Source organism: Madurella fahalii, assembly GCF_045866475.1.
Source record: "Madurella fahalii IFM 68171 DNA, scaffold_1, whole genome shotgun sequence".
Classification (NCBI taxonomy): Eukaryota; Fungi; Ascomycota; class Sordariomycetes; order Sordariales; genus Madurella; species Madurella fahalii.
Genome location: NW_027263971.1, coordinates 3427067 through 3451362, shown reverse-complemented (window position 1 = coordinate 3451362; position 24296 = coordinate 3427067). Strand labels below are relative to the sequence as shown.

The 24296-nt window shown below is 56.7% G+C and overlaps 7 protein-coding genes across 7 annotated transcripts; 3 read left to right on the top strand and 4 right to left on the bottom strand.

The window, feature by feature from the left end:
* Positions 1 to 192: 192 nt before the first annotated feature.
* TOS1 (target of Sbf) lies at positions 193 to 2088 on the bottom strand (the record flags this gene model as incomplete). The annotated part of the gene is made up of 3 exons (XM_071056495.1): positions 193 to 871; positions 963 to 1741; positions 1795 to 2088. 3 exons carry the CDS (start codon positions 2086 to 2088, stop codon positions 193 to 195), a joined length of 1752 nt encoding a protein of 583 aa, XP_070912596.1.
* A 619-nt stretch (positions 2089 to 2707) lies between these two features.
* On the bottom strand, positions 2708 to 6451 carry RAD2 (DNA repair protein rad2; the record flags this gene model as incomplete). Its single annotated transcript, XM_071056494.1, has 1 exon — positions 2708 to 6451. One exon carries the CDS (start codon positions 6449 to 6451, stop codon positions 2708 to 2710), a length of 3744 nt encoding a protein of 1247 aa, XP_070912595.1.
* A 683-nt stretch (positions 6452 to 7134) lies between these two features.
* Positions 7135 to 7651, top strand: MFIFM68171_01071 (N-alpha-acetyltransferase 38-B, NatC auxiliary subunit; the record flags this gene model as incomplete). The annotated part of the gene is made up of 2 exons (XM_071056493.1): positions 7135 to 7308; positions 7367 to 7651. The coding sequence occupies 2 exons, from the start codon at positions 7135 to 7137 to the stop codon at positions 7649 to 7651; spliced, it is 459 nt and encodes a 152-aa protein (XP_070912594.1).
* A 574-nt stretch (positions 7652 to 8225) lies between these two features.
* On the bottom strand, positions 8226 to 9627 carry LSP1 (lipid-binding protein; the record flags this gene model as incomplete). Its single annotated transcript, XM_071056492.1, has 5 exons — positions 8226 to 8908; positions 8967 to 9150; positions 9213 to 9355; positions 9449 to 9509; positions 9571 to 9627. 5 exons carry the CDS (start codon positions 9625 to 9627, stop codon positions 8226 to 8228), a joined length of 1128 nt encoding a protein of 375 aa, XP_070912593.1.
* Positions 9628 to 11121: 1494 nt separating this feature from the next.
* MFIFM68171_01069 (uncharacterized protein) lies at positions 11122 to 15062 on the top strand (the record flags this gene model as incomplete). Its single annotated transcript, XM_071056491.1, has 2 exons — positions 11122 to 11793; positions 11859 to 15062. The coding sequence occupies 2 exons, from the start codon at positions 11122 to 11124 to the stop codon at positions 15060 to 15062; spliced, it is 3876 nt and encodes a 1291-aa protein (XP_070912592.1).
* A 1537-nt stretch (positions 15063 to 16599) lies between these two features.
* On the bottom strand, positions 16600 to 18306 carry pzh1 (serine/threonine protein phosphatase Pzh1; the record flags this gene model as incomplete). Its single annotated transcript, XM_071056490.1, has 3 exons — positions 16600 to 16629; positions 16690 to 16842; positions 16891 to 18306. The coding sequence occupies 3 exons, from the start codon at positions 18304 to 18306 to the stop codon at positions 16600 to 16602; spliced, it is 1599 nt and encodes a 532-aa protein (XP_070912591.1).
* A 4348-nt stretch (positions 18307 to 22654) lies between these two features.
* Positions 22655 to 23674, top strand: MFIFM68171_01067 (uncharacterized protein; the record flags this gene model as incomplete). The annotated part of the gene is made up of 1 exon (XM_071056489.1): positions 22655 to 23674. The coding sequence occupies one exon, from the start codon at positions 22655 to 22657 to the stop codon at positions 23672 to 23674; it is 1020 nt and encodes a 339-aa protein (XP_070912590.1).
* Positions 23675 to 24296: the final 622 nt, after the last annotated feature.

Genomic DNA, 24296 nt, shown 5'->3' with positions numbered 1-24296 from the left:
AATGAGAGCAGTTTGCTTGGAGATCAGTCATATGCCGCATATCGTGTGTGAATTTTGAACTTCTTCAGTGTTTGAAGTGGGTATTGTATCCCGATCGCAGGCGAGTAAAGTGAAATGTTTCCCCCCCCAGTCCCTGCTATTTACCCAACCCCGTAGTAAATAGCCTCTCAACCACCATCGCTCACCTCACCTTCAACCCCCAGAACCTCCAACACCAAGCAAACCCCTCACTTCCTCCCCAGACCCCTCCCTCAACCTCTTCACCTCCCCTGCAGCCAGCACCCCCGGAAACCCCCATCTCCCAGCAGCATCACCAAACCCCGTCATCCCCCCATCCAAAACCCGCACTTCCACGCTCCTCTTCTCCTCGTCAAACACCACCGCCACCCTAACTCTCCCACCCACCGGCCTCTTAAAACACTTCTCCCCCGTAACTTTCCTCCCTCCAATATGCACCGCCGACGTGGCCCTCTCCTCCCCGGGCGTCAGCACCTCAAACACATCCAACTCGCCGCAGCCCGACGCCCAGCAGTTACACTTGTGGTACTGGGCCGTGTAGGGGATGCCGGCGTTGAGGAGCCAAATGGCGGGCATGTCGTAGGGCGGGGAGGGAGTTGTGGCCGTGGCCGTGGCCGTGTTCGTGTCGTGGGGCATGGAGAAGTCGAGGAGGAGTATCATCTTGGAAGGAGTCGGGAAGCCCTTGTATGCGACGGCGCCGGGCTGGACATAGCCGCAGGAAGAGTCGCACGGTTGGTTGGTGAGGATGACGGCTTCGTGGCCGGAGAGGAGGGTGGTGTCGTGGAGGATGGTAGGGGACGAGGCGCCGCCGGTGCCGTTGGCGTTGAGGTAGGAGAGGGTGTTGCCGAAGGTTCTTTTTTGTGTGTGTCAGGAAGGTAATTTTTGGATGGGATGGTAAGAAGGGAGCTGGGGGGGGGGGGGGGGTGGGGGCGGAGGGCACTTACGGTGTCCATTTCCCTGAGCCTTGACCTCCGTAGTTGCCTAGGAACATTAACCCTTTGGCTTTTTGCTGCTCGGCGTTGTAGTATGCTATTCGGATGAAGCCCGTTGTCAGGTCATCCCCTGAACCGGGGCTGCTTGACGAATAAGACGCAGAGTTTGAGCGCGTACTGCTTGACAAGCTTGGCGTGGCCATGACCCTGTTGATGGTTGATGCCGTGACTGATACTGTGCTGAAACTGGGAGTGTGTGTAGCCACCGACGAGTTCAAATGTTTAGGGTAACTGATGTACGCAGGCACTGCCGTGGTTGCGGGAAAGGCGGTGACGGTCACGGTCTTTGTGACAGTCTCTTGATCTGGTACTGACTGCATCGACGGGGTGTTAGTGGGATCAGCGGCCTGAGTTGATGTTACCCGCGCTTTGTTCAGTGTGCCACTGGCCTGACAATCGCTTGTAGGAACCGAGGGAGCAGGGGTTCCAAGAGATGTTACTGCCGCGCCCTCACCTCCGTAGTTGTTGGTCCGGGACTCCGCTTTGCCATTGATAGTGGTCGTCAACCAGATCGTTGGATGGCCGCGTTTATCTTCTTCCTTGGGAACCTTCATCCCTCCCTTCCCTGGATTCTTTCTGTGCTGATATCCATGCCGCTTATCACTCCCCAACTCCAAGGAGTTACCGCCGACAGCTCCTTCAACTCGCTTTTGTGACTCGCTGGCAGTAGTACTTAGCATGTACACGGCTACCTGCTTCAGGTTGATGGGTCCACGGATGTGGAGGGATAGCTACGAACCTTGTCAGTACCTATTCGCAGATTCCACCCCGCCAGATCGCTTACCGGTTCGTTGAAGGGTGCCAGCGGACCTGAGAACTTTCTGGGAGAGAACTGGCACTCCCCAGTCTGTTGGTTCATACTAACGACCTCGTTGTACTGGCCTTCGAGACCAACATTTTTGTACACGATCTGCGAAACCAGCCCGCAGTACAAGTTACCCTTCTCGCTGACCACGGTTCCGTTGCAGAACTGCTCACTCTCAAGCGCTGCCCTGATCATAGTAACAGCGCCATTTGCTATGCCGCCCGCGGCCAACAATGCCGCAAGGAAATTGGGTTTCATAGTGGCTGAGGCCATTTTTCTGCCGGTTTATTTCTATACATCACCGTGTGGTTTCGAAGTCGGAATCTAGACGGGCATTTATGTTGCTGGCAAAACATGTGAGACTGCGAAAAGTGATATGAGGCCACTTGACCTACAAAGAACGCACCGGGTATCAAGTGACCGCTCTCATTGAGCCACACTTCGTTCAGATGATGAAGACATGTACCACGTACTACATGGATGACCTCTGTAAAGCATAAAGGGCCTCAGAAACGTGACCCTCATTGGGAGAGCTAGCAATTTCACAATAGTCTCAGATTAGGTCGATGTCGTTGATGTCAAAGAATGCTCGGACTAGCACGGTTCAAGAACCTCTATTAGTGTGAATTGAGCAATGCCAACCCTGCTGGTGGCCCAACCTCTCACGGAGCCCCTGGGGTGAATTAACAAAGCCCAACCATCGAACGATAGCATCATATACACACCTCGCGGTGAAGTCATCTGATGTAATCCACCACTTCATGAGACAGATTGCTTAGGTATGACTTTGTACTTGGGCAACAGGCTATCGGCAAAGATAGCTGGCCAACGAGATGGGGCCAACACAGGTAAGACAGGCACCGCACGTCTAATTATGTTTCCTATACAGCTCCTACGCCTTCGACTTCCTGCCGCCGTTCCTCCTCCTCTTACCTTTATCCCTCGCATCTACAACCTCATCCTCATCTTCATCCTCGTCCCCCTCAGTTCCTTCTTCCTCCCCCTCTCTATCATCACTCACAGCCACCCCTTTCGCCTTCCGCTTCCTTCCTCCTTTCTTCGGCCCTTCTGGTGCCACAACAGGCGCACCTCCCAAACCCCCACCCGCCTTCGCCTTCAACCTGCTGACCGCATCCGCCATCCTCTTACTCCCTTTGTCACCCCTCTGCCTCGGCGCAAACGCCTCCTTCACGCCCGTCCCTACACTCCCCGTAAAATACCTTGTAATATTACTCTGCGTGCCCTCCATATCCCGACGGTTCATATCCCGTATGACCGGCACCAGCACCTCATCCGTGCGTTCCTGTCCCCAGCCGATCGTCGTCATCAGGAACTGGCGCAGCCCCTCCAGATCTGGGACGCCCCACTGGAACGGCTCGGGGTTGCTATCGACCTCGGGCTGGAGGTAGGCATCAAACACAGCCGGACTGGGGAACCCGACCGGCAGGAACAGCTTGGTGGCGTGAGCCTTGCGGAATTTCCTGCGAAAAGGCGACGCTGCGTCGGCTTCCTTAGGCCGGCCGCGGTTCTGCACGTCTTGCCACCATTCTTTAAAGTCGTTGAGACCGTCCCTGCCGGGGAATTCGGACAGGATTTCCAGCGCTGTAACGGGCCCCACGCCAGCGAGGCCCTCTGTATAATCTGAGCCGAGCAGCTGCGCGATGGCGATGAGCTGCTCGCGGGAGAGGGAGAGTTCGCTTTCGAGGTCGTCGGCGAGGTAGCATTCAACAAACTTGTTGCTGTTGAACATGTTCTTGTAAACGCGGGTACCGCCAAAGAGGAAAATATCCGAGTCGTCCGTGACGATGCCGTCGACAAGGTTGAGGCGCACCAATTCGGCGCACTGCGCCTCCGCTTCCATAGGCGCTGTCATATACGGGATCCCGAAGAGGCGCAGGAGAGCCTGGCACTCGGTCACCATAATCTGTGTGACCTCGTCTGCGTCGCGGCGATCTTTCTTTTGCTGGTTGCGAAGGGCTCGTAATTCTCGTTCATAGGCCTCCTGATTCTCAAGCTGGGACTTGTTGTTGAGCTGGCTGGCGAAGCGTGCGTGTTCTTCAGCTTCCTCGGCCATCTGTGCGAGGAGTTCGTCTTCTTCCGGGTCGCTGAAGTCGTCAAACTCCTCTGGGCCGGGAGCGTCTGGATCAACAGCCGAGTCCCCGTGTGGTAGGGCTAAGCCTTCGGTTCTTATTTGCTGCGCTGGGGGAGGTGTGCTGTCGCCGAAAAGCTCTGCTTCGATTCGAGCAGGTTCAGATATCTCAGTATCGTCCGCGTGTTCTTCGGCGGGTTGTGCTGGTTGGACGGGCAAAATCACGTCCTCAAACTCCGCTTCCTCCTCCTCGATGTCTTCTGGAGACGAGCCCATCGTCACTGATTCGGGCCGGAGCGCTTTGTCTGCCTCCATATCTACAGATAACTGAATAGCTGGGCGGGCCTCAACTCCGGGGTCCAAGGAGGTGACGGGAGCCTCCGCCGCGGTATTCTGGAGGGGATGTGACGAACTCTCCTTTGCAGTGTCATCCTCCAGTGAGGGGAGGCTAGCTCCCGGCTCTTTTGTAAAAGATAGGTTGACGGTCGGCGGGACATCAAGGATCTCAATATCGCTGTCATCGCTGCTCGAAGACTGAATTTCGATAACATCATCATCCTCTCGCCGAACGAGCAGCAGATCTTCATCCATGGCCATTTCCTCATCCTCTTGCTCCATCAGTCGGTTTAGCTCCTGCTGTTTCCTTATAGAATCTCGAATATCCGTATTGTCCGTTAGCCACGGCGGTAACGGGAGGGGTGCGCCGTCTTTGCTCTTCGGCAGAAGATCAGCCTCGGATGGCTCTCTTTCAAACCCTCCAGCTTCATCGTCGGATACAGCCTCCAAGTCACCGTTCTCAGCTTCCAGGGGCTTCTCTTGCTTCTCTGCTGCTGAGGACGCCGCCTTTCCACCAAACGCGTTTTGCCAATCAAGCTTCTCAAATGGAAGTGGTCCGTCAAAGGGGCTCTTGACATTCGGTCTGACAGGTGCTGGTTTCGGCCCCGGTTGCTTCTTCCTAGCGGCCGCCAAAGCAGACTGGAAATCGACTTCGCTATCGCTGCTCTCGCTGTCCCTGCGTCTGGGTACCGCAGCGCTGGCTCTGTTATTCACAATGTGTGCGACCATCTGGCCACTGGTGCTCGTGATGGGTTTTGGCGCCTCTACTGCTTTCTGGGTCCACTCGGGGGCCGCTACATCCTCGAGCTCTTCGTCGTCTTCCGCTCGTTCCCGCATTCCAACACCATGCTGGTTTTGTAATGACAACGCGATGGCACGGTTGAGGTCCTCATCTTCGTCGGCTTGAATGGCATCATCTCCCCGAAGCCCGGCATCGTTCTCATTTTCAATGAATAGAGGCTCGTCTGCATCATCTCTTTCCGCTTGGCGCGAGTCGTACAACTGCTGCCGAGTTGGACCTAGGTTCTGTGCTCGTTGATAGGCGGCATAATTTGTGTCTCTGGGCTTGGGTAGCCTGTTCAGGCCCTCAATCGGGACGTCCTCAAACTCTTCATCCTCCCACTCGTCCTCGTCGTCTTTTCCTTGGTATTGAAAATCAAGCGCGTCAACATCGATGGGCTTGTGGATCTGCCCTCTATCCTTCTCCTTGCTGACGACACCCAAAGCCCAGCCTCCCTCAGCACCTTCGTTCCTGACAAGGATATACTCGCGGTTCTTTTCGCCAGCAACGCGGTTGACGCCGATGGTCAAGTCGGTGCCAGCCATTCCCAACTCATACATCAGGCGTTGTGTGAGGTGATTCCTCTCCTTGACTCTCTCGATCTGGAACCTCGAGAACGCCATGCGATCCGGAAACATGTCGTCCAGCTGGTCTTTGCTCAGACCCATCCTCAGTCGGCTCCGTATCCTGGCAGCATTCAAAATATTGTACCGGTCAGCAGGTGGCAGGCTCTTGAAGAACTCTCCGTCGAAATCGATCTTGCTGAAGTCGTAGAGATTGATGTCCTCGCCGTTATTGAATTGCCTGGCATATTCTTCCAGCTCCTCGACGCTCATGATGCGTGGATCATTTGGCTTGCCCATGGCTTCGATGCCATTCTCTAACTCCGGCAGATGGTAGGCATCTTGTTTGCGAAAACGCCGGTTCTTTTGGCGCTCCTGTTTAGACATGCCGAGTTCGTCCGCATACACAATCTGGTCCATGCTGGGCAACTCTTCGTGCTCTTCTTCGACTTCTCTCGCAGCTGCGGTCGACGCGGCTTCTGCGCGCCTCCTGCGCTTTTCTTCCTCCTCCTCGGCAATGCGTTGCATTTGAACGGCAAGAAGCTTCCCGGCCGTGCGCGTGGCATCCTCTCGACGGCCCTCGCGCCTCCTTCGGCGGCCCTGGAGCGTGGCCCGCTTCAGGGCGGGAGCGCCGCCATCAAAGACAAAGACCGGTTTCACGCCGTACCATAGGAGCTTGCAAATACGGCGGAAGAAGCCGACGACATGGCTGTTGCGCAGGGCGTTGCCCTCCTTGTCGCGGACTGCCTTGAGAAACTGGTAAATCCAGATGGAGGCGTCGATGGCGAGGCGCTTGCGGTTGAGCGTCGAGAGGTTGGTGGGACGTGCGCAAGGATGCAGGACAGTCCACAAGCCTTGGACACCCATGATAGCGGTCTAGGTGATGAGATGGCGCGACAAGGGACTCAAGGGACCCTGCTGCGAGCCGCCAAGTCCAGCAGAAGCGGTTTCATTGAAGAGGCTCGAGTCTAGCCGCTTGACTATCGAGAAACAAAACCGGAAGGTTCCTCAGGAATCCCAGCTGCAGCCCTTTGATTTTGAGGGCGCCGTGGGCGGCGACTTGAGAGGATGAGGTTTGGGAAATCGGTTCACCTTCACCCGCTTTCACTTGATGACTGCTCTTAATGTGAACCCTGCTCGGCTGCCTGCCGTTATCGTTATCTTTCTGCTTATCGATTGGCTATTTATCTCTGACGTCTGGGATCCTGTCTGTCAAATGCATAATTATCGAATATTGCATCGAGATTATGATTTCACTGAGAACAGCCATGAAACTGCAGATCGAGAGACGGCGGCTTTGAACGCAACCAACCGTCATAGGGTCACACAACGCCCCCGTTCGAAGTTCCAAATAACATTCCATAGACCTCGGCATCCTTTCTCGGCGACGGAAAGCTAGCCTCGATTGTAAACTTTACCTCACGGTCCCGCTCCCGCTTACCTAAGGCCACTCAGTTAACTTTGGCTCTCACACCAAGAGAGAGTGAGGGGACGACATCACCTAAACTAGAGAATCCTTGACTGACAGAACCCCGAAATCGGAAGTAATCATGAAGAACACCGACCTCGACCCCCCGTCATCCTCATCACCACCACCAACCCCGGAACAGCAACAACAAAAACAAGCCGCGGCAGGCTTCCTCCGCTCCATCCTCAATAAGAACCTCCGTGTAACCACAACCGACTCACGCATGTTCTGGGGCACTTTCAAGTGTACCGACTCAGTGAGTCCCTCCAACTCCTAAACTCCGTCTCATTCGTACCTCCTAAACCGAAGCCAAGGAAAGCAATCTCATCCTCCAACACACCTACGAATACCGCCACCCAACTTCCCAGCAAATATCCGAAGCAGTAGCGGGTGGGGCAGACCCGAATAACACGGGCAAGGTCAAACTGGACATGACCTCACGGTATCTCGGGCTGGTGGTGGTGCCGGGCCGCTATGTCGCGCGGATTGAGTTAGAGGAGTTTGCGAGCCAGAGGCGAGGGCGAGCATTCAAAGTTCAGGGATTGCAAGGGCCCGGGAAACAGGGGATAGGAGCGGGGAAAGGAGTTGCGTCGGGGTAGAGGTTGGTTGAGCGTGTTAATCTGGTAGGAGCTTAAATATTGATATCACAATTGTAAGTGACATGCCACCGGTACCGCGTCACCGATAAACAGGGACAATGGCAAAAGAATCCGGCCGAAAACAGATAAATATATCATGTGCACAAGGGAGTCGACACCACGAGTAATTGCACGAAACGCGTGCAGTTGCGGCAACCCCCTCGCTCCCAAAGTCGCCGATTGCCATTCCCGACCCTTCCTTTCGCTCGCTCGCTCGCCCAAGAACCATCCATCAAACCAAATCCACCGTCCACCCGTATGTGCCGTTCAGTCATTACCAAATTACGCTGCAATCGGTGTTCGTGAGAGAGAGGGCTCGCCGTTTCTAGCAAAGTAGAGAAACCAGCCCACCCATCCCGCAAGAAAAGAGATCTTTGTGCGTGCGTGCGTGCGGAGTACGTGTGTATGTATGTGTGTCCCGAAACTTCCAACTCGATCCCTTGTTACCCACTGTCGCTGTCGTCATCGTAACCATCGTCAAGAAACGTACGCAACGGATCGCCTGAAGCCTTTCCCCTCTCAAAAGGCCCCCATGCTAAGCAACAATCGGATCCTGATTCCGTCCCCTACTGCCCTCCCCATTCAACGTCTCACTATCCACCACCGAATGGCTCGGCGCATCCATCTCATCCTCCTCTTCCTCCTCCTCCCCCTCATCCCCATACCCCTCCTCCTTATGATGCGACCCCGCGGGGATCCACTGGTCCCGATCGTTCAGCGGGGCGTCCTGCGCCGACAGGTCGTGGCCGAGGCCGCCCAGCTGCGCATGCTGGCCCTCGCTGCGCGCCCGGATGCCGTTCCGCCGGCGCTGCGACAGGGTGCGGGCGCGGGTCGAGAGCTTGGCCGACACGGCGGCGTTCTGCGTGACCCAGTTGGTCAGAGCGTCCTCACAGTCCTGGATGATGGCTTTGGAGGCCTCGTAGCCGTCGTAGGCGGCGCGCGTCTCGCCGGGCGTCACGGGCGTGTCGTCGATCAGCTCGAGCAGGTGCTTGCCGTAGCCGGCGATGATGGCCACCTTTTCGCAGTGCTCGCGCAGCGCGTCGAACTGGTACGTGTAGGCGGCCTTGATCTTCTCGCGCGTGATGTTGGACAACTGGGCTTCAGCCACGAGGGACTCGGCTTCGGCGCGGACCAGTTCCTGCTCGAGCACGACGATGCGCGGCGAGTTGGGTTCCTTGTACTTTAGCTGGGCGATCTGGTCGGTGATTTTTTGCTTTCCTGTTCGCGGGAGGTTAGCATGGGACGGGGGTTGTTGGAAGGAGATTTGGAGACGTACTGTCTCTGCTGGGTTGCACCGAAGCTTCTATATTCCTAATACTCTTCATAGTGATGCGGTACTGGTCGTATCTGTCGACGTATTGGTCCTCGAGCTCGCCAATCTCATATAGCAGAACGCCCAATTTGTCTGTGACATCGGAGACATCCTCGTCGCAGGCCTCGCCCCAGATTGACAGTTGTTGCTGTGAAAAGTCTTATTAGCTACCGCTCGACCTGAACAGCGTGGGCGACTGTGCAAACGTACGGCAACTTCCATTCGCTCCTTGGCCACCAATTCTAGACTTCGCATAACGTTCTTCTCCATCTTGACGAGTTGCGACAGTTTCTTTGCGAGGTCGGGCCCGAAGGCGCCGGCCGTGTTTCGTCGCAGAGCATGTCCTAATCCTCCTGTTAACCACCCCAACAATGAGTGCCGCGCCCAAAAAAAGATTTCGAATCACGATAGCAAGCTTGCAGGGTAGGAGACCGGGTGCAGCTCACCGATTCCACCTCGGCCGAAGAGGCGATGCGATTTCGTGCTCGACGGCGGCGGCGGCGGATTCTGTTCCCGACTTGTCAGACCTGAACCATCAATCACTGAGTGCAAATCTCTCTCCCGGTACCTGAATCTGTGACGCGGTTGGCGCCCGCGTGGCGCGCATAGAATATGTCCGATGCATTGCGACAACCGGGTCACTGGTGACGGGGGGAATGATCGATCGTTTTGTTTTGGCTTGGCGCTGCGTGACGATGGATGTTGGATGTAGCTTGCTTCAACTCAATTGCGCGGGGGAGAAATCCGAGTAGCGTAAGGTTTTCTGCGTAAAGCTTTGAAGATTTTGGGTTCAAGTTGCTCGGGGGTTCGCGAAACAAAGGGGTTGCACCGGGAGCAGGGAACCTCCCAAGAAACGGACCAGGCATCGTTTATGTGCGACGGTGAGTGTGCGGCGGCGACAGTCCAGTAAATGACGTCGGTGTGCGACGCTGCGGCAGCGCCCAGGCTGTTTGTGGTCTAGGACCGCTGCCTCTTTAGCATCTGCCCACAAAATGGTGCCCAACACGTGTTGATGTGGAATTGCAACAGGGGGGGGGAATAGCTTGGGAGCCCTGACAACCGCTGGGTCCATTTCAGTAGCTAAAATATTTACCTCTACTGTACACTAGTATCAAAGCATGGCTTCACTTTGGTGCTACGCATATCCCTTATTTTCCAGTTATTTTTATTTATTTATTTAATTTTTTTTTTTTTTTTTTTTTTCAATAAAAGGTCTTTTCTCCTTAACCGATCGCACGAGGGTGGGACTTGGCTGACATCCTCGATCACGATAAAGGACCGGTTCTTGAACACGGAACCAGACAGAACAACCAACCTAATCTAGAGGCGAAGGTCAAGGAATGAACAACCTCTACATAACGTACCCTTACCGATTATGAGGTGTTTGAAAAAGCGAACAGCTGGCGGCATCCATCAATCAGAGCATTCAGTCTCTGTGAATTCAATAAGCCAGACATCACTGAATCTGTGCAATGTAAAGTGGGTGAAGTGAGCGACGCTGGATGGGGAATAGCGGTCCTCTGGTCACGTGCGTGGTTGGCGATGGCTGGTATCTACTGCCGTGCTCAACTTCACTTATTAATCGGACGACATAAAGCGTCAATCCAAGAGCGTTTGCAATGCCAGTGCCGACCAGCCACCGGGTCAACTCCAAACAAAGGCTCTTGCCCTCCTTTGCTTGCGGAAGACCCCTGTCAGACTGAAAAATAACGTGGCCCGTGCGCTGTCATTTTTCGGCTTGGTGGGGCCGAGAAATCGCGTCGCTTCACTCATCGCGTCTCAGCTGCAATTCAGCCTTCATGACCATCGCCAGAACCAGGCCGACAACAAGGAATCTCGGCATCACGGCAGTCGGCAGTCGGCAGACCATCGACACAGTTTGTCATCTTACCGTGACTGCCAAATAGGAGCCATGCGGGTGACGGTTGCCCACGAGGCGTAACCAATTGAATTCAGAGGCTCCCGCCATTCATCGTCTTGGTCGACACCCGTCTTCCGGCCACGACGACAATTCCCAGTAGACAAGAAGCACGCCACGGGATCTTGTCCGGGGGGTTGCGCCGTTTGATGCGCCAACGGTAGAACCCCTGGATCGAAATAAGAGATGGGCAAGGGACCAATGTCCTCCATCGACGACAATGTTGTCGACCTCACCATGGATACCTCGTCCGAGGACGGCTTGACTGCCGACGAGGTCGTGGTTGCTGCAACCACCGTAGTCGGAAATCCCGATTCCATCCGTGCGCAGCAGCCATCGCCCTTGGAGCGACGATCGCAGCGGCGCAACTCGGCTCCGCCTTCAAAGTCGAGTAGAGCGCCGACCCCTTCGCACAGGCCGACACCTAACGTATCGCCTGCGGCCAGGTCCACAGCCCGAGCGGCTGATGGAACCCCTTCTAGACCGCCTCGCTTCTCTACACGGGATGAGATTCGAGACTCGCAATCGCCTCCTCCCAGCACCAAACCCCCAGCCCAGCCACAATTACACCAGCATCCCACTCCGGAATCATCAGGCCGATCATCCAGAGGCCGTCAGACGCCCAGCACCCAGACTCCCAAGCGAATGGAATGGACGGTCGAGAAAGTCGCCGACGCTCTCGCCGCTCTTGCCGAGGATGTTGGCCAAGGTCACGCCCGCCTGGTCAACTTTGCGCTTGAGGAAGCCGACAAGAAGGTGCCCCGGCCGAGACATCATAGCACAGTCGATGTTTTTGCTTCAATGCAATCTATTGCTATTGATAGTAGCAGCACTCCGCCGCCTGACCTAGAGACGATGGCGGTGAAGTTCAAGGTAAGTTACGCCCGAGCCATGTTGGCCGTGCCGCCCTCGTCATGCAAATCTGATTGCTAGAGCAGCAACACAGCGGGGAATATGGCAAATCAAAAGGCAACGGCCGCCGCTTCCTCTACCCTGTCGTCCCCATCAAGCCGGATAGGGAGGCTGTCCCAGGGTACAGATTCCATCACGTGGAAATCCGCAAGAATGTTCTTGCACCCAACTCGATGCTGAACTTTGTTCCTCATCTCCGCGATGTGGACCCCAACTCGGCGGAGGAAAAGAAGTACAGCAACTGGCTCATTGACCTCGAGAACCTGGACAGCAAGTCTGGCTTCCAGACTCAAAACCGGACCCAGAGGTTGGCCAAGAGGGCCCAGAACGAATACGCCGCCACGCTGTCGACGTATCTTGAGCCATGGCTGCGCAAACTGGCGATCGATGGCTGCACAAAGTCCACTCTCATCCGGTACATGGCAACACAACCAGAAAATGATAATACTATCACGCCGCAGCAAAAGTCCAGCCTGCTCGGCACGCATAGCGCCGACATTGGCTCCCCTCATGCAAGGAGAGGCGCCAAGATTTTCACAGAAGCCTTTGATCGCGTCTTCAACAATGATAAGATTGTGCTGAGGCGCGTGAGTCTGCGCGACGTCCTCATGCTCGACAAGTCGGTCGAACCCATCCTGGACAACAAACGGGCTAAAGAAGTGCCAAGCGCTCAAAAGCCTCGCGACGAGGCCCTTATGCAAAAGACTATAGAGTCGCTAGGGAGCTACTCGACTCTAGGATGCCTGATCTGTTTCAGCCATGACTGTGAACACGGCGAGATTGAGCGTGATAACCAGAAACGGTGCTTCTCGCTCGAAGAAATAGGGGGACTTGCGCCGACACTGAGAGAGAAGTGGGCAGCCCAGGTTGAAGCCCAGAAAAACAGCCAATCTGACGGCATGGCCAACCGGCCGACACATCAACCGTGCAGAAACCAGTGCTACCGAAGCTACGATACCGGCAATCCCAACCAGGCCGTCGAGCCATGGACTGAGAACGAGGTCAGCGTGCTTGAGTGGGTGTTTGCGACAGTCGGCTATAGCTCGTCGCTGAAAGCCCAGTGTTTTGTGGGTGCAGTGCTGGGCCGGCCCTGCTGGGACGTGCATCGCAAGTTCAAGGAGTTGGACCTCACGCTGCCTCCAATCGAGCCGCGCGCTGAGCCGCCAAGGCCCAAACCTTTATCCTGGTATGACCGCAAGAAGAAGCAGCTCCTGGGCGACTGGCAGGATGCTACCATCACTCACGAGCATGCGGTGCGTGAACTCTACGCACCGTGCCACCACGACGGCCCATGTACAGCGGCCAATGGATGCCCGTGCGCCTCGGCCGGCTCTCATCCCGTGCTTTGCGAGCGCTTCTGTCTATGCACAGCAGAAGAGTGCGCACTCAAGTTCACGGGATGCGCTTGCCATTCGTCCGGCAAGACGTGTCTTCAACGGCAAAAGGAAGGGAGACCATGTATCTGTGTGCAGCTCAACCGAGAGTGCGATCCTGTCCTCTGCAGGGGGTGCGGTGCGAAGGAGAGGGCCGACCCCGAGAATGCGTACGACGAGCAGCTTCACTCCACCGGATGCCAGAACGTCGCCTTGCAGCGCGGTGCAGCCAAGACGGTCCTTCTTGGCAAGTCACAGCTCGAGTGTTGCGGGTACGGTCTTTTCGCTGCCGAAGACATTGCCCAAGACGAGTTTGTCATCGAATACACTGGCGAGCTTATTAGTCACGATGAAGGCGTGCGCCGTGAGCACCGCCGCGGCGATGTCTTTGACGAGGAGAACAAAGTCTCGTACCTATTCACCTTGCTCGAGCAAGAGGGCATCTGGGTCGATGCTGCCATGTACGGCAATCTCAGCCGATACATCAACCATGCATCCGAGGCGTGCAACATCATGCCAAAGATCATGTACGTCAACCACGAGTTCCGTATTAAGTTCTCGGCCCTCCGCGACATCAAGGCCGGCGAAGAGCTATTCTTCAACTATGGCGACAATTTCCCCAACCTGACGAAGAAGCTCGTCGAACGCAATGAAAGGTCGGCCGACGCGAATAAGAACGCCACCGGGCAGAAGCGCAAAGGCGGCGCGCAGCGTGGCACCGCGCGCAAGACGACGTCCAAGGCGAACGGGGAGGGCATCGACTTCGCCCCAGATGGACGCGAGGACGACGAAGACCCCTGGCTGCGTGATGACTGGCTGCAAGATCTGGCTCCGGTCGATGACGACGACGTGGGTGACGACTGGGAGGACCACAACCCCAAACGCCGTAAGAAGCGCGGTGGCAAACGTCCAGGTGCCGGGCGCAAAAAGAAGCAACCGCAGCCCCCAGCCACAACAACCGAGACGGGCGACGATATCAGCCCCGGCTCACAACTACGCACCGAGCTCAACAGCAGCCAGCAGCAAGGCCAGAACGGAAACCCGCTCAACCCCACAACCCCGACTCGCCGTCGCACCCTCAAGCGCTCCTACGCGAGCATGCTAAACCCCCTGCAGAGCTTCTCCGGTTCCGAAGCCCAAGCCGGCAGCACGCCCGCCACCAGTGATGGCGCCGCCCTTGTGGTTAAAAAGGTGTCCAAACGAGGTGGCGCCCGTCCTGGCGCAGGACGTAAGCCTAAGCACCCTCGTCCGCCCGGCGCGCCGCCGAAAGGCAGCGGCAAATCCACCACGACCACCGCGACCACTACAACCGCCAACTCCGCCTCCAAAACCGGCGAGCCGGACACGCCGCGCAACAACCAAAGCCTGAACTACCGTTCTCCCAAACCAAACAGCGCCATCGTCACCATCTCTCTACCCCCCGGTGCCCTAGGGGCGGCGGGAAGGAAGCGAAAAGCCGCCGAGCTGGAAACCGAGTCCCCTTCCAGCATCACCGCCGCCGCCACATCCTCTACCACCGCCACCACCTCCTCTACCACCACCACCTCAGCAACGATAACAACAACCTCCACCACAGCCACAACCCCAGCGGCAAGCGTAGGCCCCTACAGACAGGACACGTTCCAGCCCATCTTCGACGACGCCGCGTCGTCCACCAGCGGACGTGGTCTCCGCGGCGGGAGCAGCTCAGGAATGGGAGGACACAGCCGCGGCGGGAGCAGTGCGGGAACAGGAACAGGAAGCGGCACACGAGGTGCGAGCTACGACGACGGCGACGACGACGAAGAGGAGAGCATGGTCGACCGATCGGCGCGCAAGAGGCAGAAGCCGCTGCGGTACAGGGACGAGGAGGAGTAGGTCTTTGGCTTCGTCCCTCTGCGCCGTCGCTAAGGCTGTCTGTCTGGCTGGCTGGCTGGTTGGTTTAGGCACGTGCAGTGTGGCGCGGGTGGTTTGCTCTGATATGCGTTAGAGAGGGGGGTAGAGGAAGCAGGGAAGGGAGGGCGGAATCGTCAGGTTAGACGGTGCATTTTAGGTGTCTGGTAACAAGGTGCCGGGGCGCCAGGGAAAGCAAAGAGGAAAGCAGAGAGAGGGGGATTGTAGCAAACGCGAGAGAGAGAGAGAGAGAGAGAGAGACAGAGAGAGGGGGAGGGGGGGGGGCAGAGCGGCCCGTCAACTAAGTAATAAGGGAGCTCGGCAGCTAGCTTGCTACTTCAACTCTGGTTAGTTGATAGGTAGGTGAGGGCGGGAACCACGGCATCATCGATTGTTGACACATAACTCGGTGGGGCGCGTTTTCAGGGCGGTGCTGTTCAGGGCTGGTGGTCTTTTTTTTTCCTCTACTTTTTTTTCCTTTCTACTTTCCCTAGATTTTAGAGCAAGGAGTTGGGGACGAGGATAGCAACGCGCAAAGAGAACTCGAGCTATGGCCAGTACGGTAATTTGCTTCACGCCGTGTGCGTTGGTTCCCATGTCCCCCTGTTGCGCTGACAAGAGAACAACAACAATGTGTAGCAGAAAATCAACAACCATTCCTCACTAAATTAGCGTGGGCTACCAACAATCTGAAAGCACCAAAACTAAAGCGAAACTAACCCATAGACGTGAAATGGGAGTCGCAACGCTCATGAAAGGAGAGAAAAAAACTTCGGGAGAAAGTGCCGGATGAGCGAACCAAGGTTATAGGTATAGGTATGGGAAACATTATAGACCCGAGCTGCTTCGTTCATACGAGCAGCACCACCACCATGTACATCGCCAAACTCCTTTTTCTCCCTGCCCGGGCTGCTTGTTCCGTTTTTCCTCCTTTTACAGATCGGATACGAAACGGACCACCAAGACAGCAAGCGGCCGTTATTTGTTCGTCTCCTACCGTCTCCAACTCGTCCTTCCTTGAAGCAACCCCCGCGCCCTGCACCTTGGGTAATACACCCCCCCCCCCCCAACTGTACATAACAGTTGCAAAGCAGAAATGGCGGTAGCGGACGCTTAACAAAGCCAGGCCGTGTTGACGAAAGCGAATCCAGTGGTTATAGCAATATTGTCGCTGCCCAGTTTGGGCCTCCCAAATCGGGTACCATCGGATAACGGGTCTTGTCCTGGTGCCGAAAAGGCGTCCCATCCATCTTGTCCTTGACCTCCCCTAGTCGTCAGGGTCTCTGCGTTACGTATTATCTGACGCCGGGAGAAAACAGCATATCCTGTCGGTTCATTCTCGTTTATCACATTCGCCTGCTCGTGTGCACATCAAGCCACACCATTCACTACCAGACGAAGTCCGCGAATCGGCCATGTGTGGTGCTTTGGTGCTGCAGGAAGCCTGCTGCTCCCACTAAATATGAGTCCAATGCGTCTTCTCGTGCTAAAACGACGCACTCGACGCCGCGCCGCTCACCGCTCAGACGCTCTGGGGATACACATTTGCGGGCTTGAAGATGTGTTAGTGGAGCAAAGACGGAGAAGAGAACCGCTGGGAAACGGAGCGTACCGGACTGTTGAGCATTTGGTTCCTTTTATTCCTGCCCTTCTTGATGTGGTTCTTGAGAGCATTCGAATCCAGGGGCTTGAGCAGCTCAAAACTGCAAAGAAGCTCCGTGGATACCGACATGACAGCCCCCCAATTGTCGAACTCTCCGCAGTACTAGGATCCGTTAGTCAAAATTGACAAAGACGAGTCGCGGCTACTCACATTAGGCGCACTAAAGACGGCGACTAGGACGCGATCGGTGAAGAACTCATAGCCGTCTTCGACTACCATGTGTGCTCGGCAGACGAGATCAAAGTCGTTGGTGGCCAGGAAATCTGTAATGACCTTCTTACCAAAGCAGTAGCTGACACCTCTTTCGTTCGCCTCCCAATCCTGTTCCATATCAGCCGGGTCAGACCACAGCAAGTCGTTCAAAAGCCCGTAATCGGGCACATCCGTCGGACGCGCAATGTTCCGGATATCGTCCATGTGGCTGAGAGCGGGGGACAGGCCGCCGTGAACGCAGAAGATCTTGGCCGCGACGATGGCAGCGATGGGGAGCGTGTTGAATGTGTCAACAAAGGTTTTCCAGATCTTCACGTTGCATCTCCGCTTGCATTCATCGTAGAAGCCGTAGACGCGCGTGACGTTGGCGCATTCATGGTTGCCGCGAAGCAGGAAGAAATTCTCCGGGTACTTGAGCTTGTAGCAGAGCAGAAGCAGGATGGTCTCAAGGGACTGTTTCCCGCGATCCACGTAGTCGCCAAGGAACAGGTAGTTTGTGTTGGGCGGGAAACCACACATCTCGAACATGCGGATGAGATCCGTGTACTGACCGTGAACATCCCCGACAATCTTGACGGGAGCATCCAGCTCGAGGAGGGCTGGCTGGGAAAGGAGGCACTCCCTGGCACGGTGGCAAATGGCTGTGATCTCGGCATTCTTGAGGCAGACGCTCTTGGTGACCTTGCCTGCATAGGCAGCATCCAGCAACCGCTTGATGAAGTCGTCGAGGTCGATGTCCTTGATCTCGCTCATCGCAATGCCAGAGGCGGCTTCCTCCTTGATAGATTCCCGCGGGGAAGTGACCGAAACCAGGTTGACGACATCCTCACGCTTTACGAGGATGCTCTGTCCGGGCGGCTGTGAAACCAGGGTGGAGTTAACAGCGCCAGAAGGCGGCTTGTCCGAAACATGGTCAACCTCCCCGCTAGCCTGGGCGGCAGAGACGTCGCGGTGTCCCGCCCTGATGGACGCCGACTGAACGGGCGATGGGGGAGGCGCATCGACCATGGGCGGGGAATTCAGGATGGCAGTGTCGACCGATGCAGGTGAGGTTGGAGACGGAACCGAGTCAGCACGGCTAGCGCGGGTCTGAGACGATCTCCCGCTCCTCCCCGACTTGACCGAAGCTGCATCCGACTTCTCGGGGGTGTCCCCGTTCGCAAGGACCGTAGAGCTCCTGGGACTGTCCGTCTTACCCGAACCCGGAATCTTGGAGCGGAGAGAGCGGAACGAGCGGGACGACTCTCTCGTGTCGGACCTGCTGAAGGACGGGTACGACTGGAAGCTTTCCTCGCCGTTGCCGGAAGCCTTGGAAGACGCCGCACCGGCATCCTTGGAAGATTGGTTGCCCATGGTTTCTCAATGTCAGAGAGTAGTGAACTCTGGTACGGAGAAGTCGAGGGGCTGGACGGCGTGCGCGTGTCAGGTTGTGGTTCCGGCAGGGCCGCCTTTGAATGCCACACAGCCTACCGCTACACCCGTCTAGAAGCAATTTCTCTACCTGGTGCGCCCCGAGATCCCTAGGGAGGATGATAGAATCGCTCGAGGTCGGAGAGCAAACTAATGGCAGTAGAAGACCGGCGTCCCGTTGAGCGTTCCGTTTTCGAAAACTCGTGGATCGACTAAGCGGGGAGTGGTACGATTTTGGGGGGTGCGTGCACTGGACCTTGAGACAGCGCGGTGGCTAGTCGGATTTATCGGAACGGACAGGCACCGATGGAGTTTAGGTCGGGGTTATAGAGATCGGCTCGTGAACTCGACGAGTGCGATGATGTCAGCCAGCTTGCCCTGTCCACAAACAACAAGCAAAAGAGAAGTGCGGAGAGCCAAAAGCCAAGGCGAAAGGGAGGACGTTGGATAGGCAATGGCTTGGGATGAAGAGCAAAAGTTAAAAAGAAGGAGAAATGTGGGTATGTGAGAGAGACGAATCTGCAAAAAAAAAAAAAAAAAAAAAAAAAAAAAAAAAAAACCTACGGCCGATAAGTGGGAGAGCCCAGGACCTATCCCGCCAAGGCTGAGGGAGGCGCCGGGGGGGTAGAAGACTCGACCTGATACTTGGAACGGAGTAGCGATCCAAGTCGCTACCGCAGCGAAGAGGGATGGAGGCGTAGCGAGTTGAGGATGCTGTAGTAATAGGTGACGGTTGAGCGATAAACGGAGAAGGTGTTGTCGAATGGAACTTGCCACGGCGTGATCTACGGCCCGAGGGTCCCGGTCGAGGTTGAGGTTGGAGGGGCCACGGCGTTGGTCGCAGCACGAGGAAACTAGCTGCCGCGAGGGGTCCCGGACAAAAGTCGCAAGCGGCGCGATTGAGGTTACTCAGGTGATGGGCCGAGGCGATCGATTGGCGACCGATCGATCAGGTTCCTCTTGAATGTGCGAAAGAAGGCTGATGACGATTGCAGCCGGCAGCGTGAGAGGACTGGGCGCCTTGACGAAACTGCGCACCGGCAGTGTGGATGAATTGGGATGCGCGCACTCGGCGAATAACAATACCTGAAGGGAACCGGCGGCACAAGGGGATGACGGGATGGCAATTGCCTATCAAGGGATCGTACGAGTCTAGGAGAGATGTCAAAAAAAACGACGGAGAGCTTCTCGACAACTCGGCGACTTGTTGGCCACCGAAGAGGATGGAATGACGAGAAAGCCGCGAACGAATGGGCGCGAACCAACGGCACGTGCCTCATCTTGTATCGGTAGTGGGGCGGTTTGGGGCGGTTTGGGCGATGCAAATGGCACCCTCCTGCGGCTAGCCCGCCCCGCAACAAAGCTGCGACTCTGCGCCTGCGGAGCGCTGCAGTTTCCAGCGCGGATCTCGGTGTGGATAGTGTAGCTGGCAGCCATGGACCTTAATTGGATGGCCAACGCGAGAATCCGGCACGCAATGCATCCAGATCTGCTGCAAGGGCAGTCGTACGCAATACAGTGTGCAGCGAGCGAAACATCTTTGGCCTTCTCTTTCGCTTTGACAGAGCTTGGCTGCACCGGACTCGAGACACGGCCAGTCTTGGTGCTGCTGTGAAAAATCGAGCTTGCGGGCCCCGAGACTCTCATCCCCTTGGGCCCGGGTCTCTGTGCTGCCCAACACCCGGGAACCAGTGTGGGGGGAAACGGCCTCAGCTCGGAAACACGTGTGTGCGCATCGAACAGCCTGGAACGCAGCTGCGGGAAGCTGCCGGCGGCTGCTGTGCGATGCAACTCTTTTTTCGATGCGATAGAAATGCTGGGGTGGTCGGGTACCCACAAGCGGGCTTGAGAGCAAGGGGCAGCCGCCTGGCAAGTCCAGCTAGGTGCCATTTGAACCTGCTTTTCCCTGCGCGAGAACGCATGTGCATGGCCACATGACCTCACCCCTTGGCTCGGCGAAGCGGTGTAGCGATGCAGAGTCTCTCGAGGGGGAAAGAGATTTCTGCCATGCCGGCCGTGATTCGGTATCCAACTCCCGGACCAGAACGGCTCGGTTCCCGATTAGTGCAAGCGCAGCGGCTCGTGGGAGGTCACGGCAGTGGGGGACACGGGCTACTTCGTCACAGAAGCCACAGGGAGGGGGGGCCGGGGGGAGGCGCCCTAAGGATGCTTTTATCAGACACAATGCACTTCCACATCGGAAGGCTGCTGTCAGCCGAACGGCATCATGCCAGCACATCTGGGGGAAGCAGTGTCGTTGACTTCGTGGCGACCACCAGGCCCGTCGCTAGGCATGGCCGCTGTCAACAGAGCGAACGTGTTTGCTTCTCGTCGAACGCAAACTTCCAGGTACACTAGAACGCAGCATTGAGCTGGGACACTGTTTGGGCTTGTGTTTGATGAGGGGCCGGGCGAGGCCGACCCCGGCCACTCGGAGGCCGGCCGACATCTTGAGAGCCCCCGCCGCCGGGCCCGGTCCGGAGTCGGGCCTGGAAGTCAGGTGGAGATGGGGGATTTCGGTAAAGAAGCGGGCTGGGGAGGGGCCGGTCTTGGCAATGCCGCTCACCGCTCACCGTACCTCCCGTCCGTGCCTTGGCCTTCAATCTTGGCACCCGTTCCGTCATTGTGGGAACAGAATTGCCATTCCAAAATTAGAATTCTGCCCCGGACAACTCAGCACCCGAGTGTTGCCCAGCCACCACACCGCTGGACCCCGCTCACGACGCCAGCCACACAGGCCTGTCCCCACAGCACGGGCAAGGGTCCGAACAATCAACAGCGGGACTTGGAATTGACGTTTGATGTAAACGCAGATCCCCCAACACGATGTTGACTGTCCGGCAGCTATAGCGACTTACTGGCGCTCGGAGAGAAGACTTTTCGTCGGAGTTACGTGTAGCCTCGAGCCCATCTCTGCCGCTACTCGTTTCACAGGACGGTAGCTTCGGAACTATGGGTGTTGTACAATCCTCTGTTGAAGCTCAGCCCTCGGTGCTGGCGTAATCCCACCGATGAGGAACCGCCCCACGCGGCCGGAGTGTCAACGAGCAGCGGGCAAGCACCCAATCGCGAGGTTTACCAGTCACATCCTCTTCGACATGGGTGTCGGGTGAGACTCTGCGCCCAGTTCTTGAAGAGCACGCTCCGCGTAACACTGTTCCTACAGAGACACGAAGCGTCGGTCATTGCTATGGTTGCAGCTGGAGTCGACGACTTCATATGTGGAGTGTTGCAGCCGCCAAGGCCTATGAAACGCGGCTTCAGGCAAAAAGTCTGCCCAGCATCAACTCCCGGATCTACAAGCACACTACGTAACGCAGGACGTAGTTGCAGCCGTGCCGTTTATGTGTGACGGTGCGGTCCGTTGACCGTTCTCTCGTGAACGGATAAAACAGCTTGAGCGACACGGAGGGGGCACAAAGCACTGAAAGTCCCATCCGAAGCAGACCTGATGCGATTTCTCTCGTGGTGGTTGCCGTTCCCGACCTTTGCCGGAAACGGTTACTGTGCTGTAGAATAGCAGCCTACTAGACAAAGCCCACTTCTGAAGCGGCGAGCATGGACGCTGCCAAGGCGCCGCTCACCCTTCCGCCGATCTGTAATTTCGTCGCCTGCGCGGGCATGCCACGAATTCTCCGTGAGAGCAGGCCGGATTCAGGGTCTTCTGCAAAGAAAAGAACACAAAATCCATATTACATAGTAAGCGATTTGCACGCAGACCGGGGTCGGGCTTTGAGGCAGCTGTTCCGCGCTGGGCACTGCAAGATAACCCCAGTGCCTAACGTTAGTGGGATTGCCCAAAAAGAATGCTTGGCTAGGGAAGCCTAGACGTTCGAGCGATCAGGGTGTTTGCGCGGGCCGGAACACGGGAAGCGACTGGCTGTAGAAACGGTACGGGGACCCGCCCGCCGTCATCCACAGGGATAGGCAACTGCGCCACCCGGCCGAGGGGGCAACACAGCCTTCGCTAGCCCAACCTGCAGCTGAGCACCTTGCCAGCCGTCAGCACGGGGTTTGCGTGTGGGTTGTGTTTGGCGTTGCGTACGCAACCGGATTGCCGCTTTATTTATCTCGGGTGCCCGTATGCCGTTCTTACCTCGACTCGTCCATCTTTCCCTCATCGCTCTCCAGATAAATCTGGAGCCTCTCAATTCCGTCGATATCCATCAGAGGCAGCTGCTCGACACTCGACGTCGCCCCACCCCGCGAGTCGCTAAAAAGTAATCAACGCACCTGCAACAGTTCGACCGCCACACCCATAACCCGGCATTAAGAGGGATAAAGACGCACAATGGCGAATTTCGGGCGATTTGTGTGCGTGCTGCTGCCGTTCCTGCTGACGCTGGCATCGTTGATTGCCATGCTGGTGGCAGGCCTGGCGGGCGTGGCCGACAAGTCGCTATACATGTTCCAGGTCAACACAACCGACCTGTCGATATCGCCGCTGTCGGTATCAAACATTCTCAGCAGCGCCGGCGTCGATGTGCCGGATAGCTTCAATGATGTCGTCGACCCCCTCGTCAACAGCCGACAGGCCGACGTCTCCAGGACGGGCAACATCACGGCGGCCGACCTCAGTCTCCACAAGCTCTACGATGTCAGCATTTGGGGCTACTGCTTCATCCCTCAGAACGGCGGCGAGCGCCAGTGCACCCAGCCGGCCTTCAACTGGGCAACCAACGTACTCAACACGACAACGGGCGACATCAACACCCTACTGACCGTCACGGGCCAGAACGTGACGCTGCCCAGCGAGATCACTGATGCCGTCAAGATCTTTGGTACCGTCTCCCGCTGGACCCAGATCGTCTTCATCATTGCCTATGTCGCGCTGGGCGTCGAGCTGCTCTTTGGCCTCTTTGCCAACTGCAGTCGCATCTTCTCGTGCGTCACTTGGCTGGTCGCGCTGATTGCCACGGCCGCCGTGTGCGGCGCCGCCGCCCTGTCCACCGCCACCTCGGTCGTGGTTGTCGGTGCCGTCGAGGGCACCGCCAGGTGGTACGGCGTCGACGCCCACTTCAACACGCGCTTCCTCGTGGCCGTCTGGCTGGGTGCCGCGTTTGCCCTTGCTGCCGGTCTGTTCTGGCTGTTCACCATCTGCTGCTGCGCCCCCGACCACTCGTCCCGCCGCAAACGCGGTGGCGCGGAGAGCGAGAAGTTCATACCGAGCACCAACAGCTCGTACCAGCGCCTCAGCGATCCCCATGGCTACCAGAGCAACTATGCTCAGCAGTACCCCACCCAGTCCTACGCTTCACCGCAGCAGCAGCATTCGGGCGCGTACGAGCCGTACTCGCACGTTCGTGTTTAACGGGTGATGAGGTAAAGGGGCTTAGATAAGGGAATAAAACGGTGCTAGGAAGGGACGAGGCGTCAAGACAGGGACATCTCCACATGTCGCCTCGTATTGTCTCGTTAGGAGCGGAGGCTTTACTTTAATCGTTATCTACTGCATCACTTCGGCGTTGGCTGGTTTTTGGTCTTTGGGGCGACTCGGAAGACGGGGCTCGGTCTGGAGCTTTTTGGGTTTGGCGACCCGGCGACAGGAGTCAGCCGGGGGAAAGACGCCAAGAGACGAGAATTTCCATATGATACCCACTTGGGTCTTGACGAATCGAGAATATGATATGTCTTATCGTTACTTCTGATATCCCAGAATTTTGGCGTGACTTTGTCTGGCGTGATGCTCCGTGCCTGTCGCTTGCTGTGGGGACCCTGGCACAATCCTAGATGATAATTAACCTTAAAACTGATCTGTCACAGGGTATTTGGATAGTGCGTGGCGCATGTCTGCATACACCGCGGTCATCAGCAACAGGGGATGAGACTCGACTTTCCGAGGGAATCAAGACCCAGGTTGCCGTCAGCCCAACGCGACCAGCCCAGCGATGTGAGAGCCCCCTGTTGGCACGACCAGGCTGAAGGCGGTTATC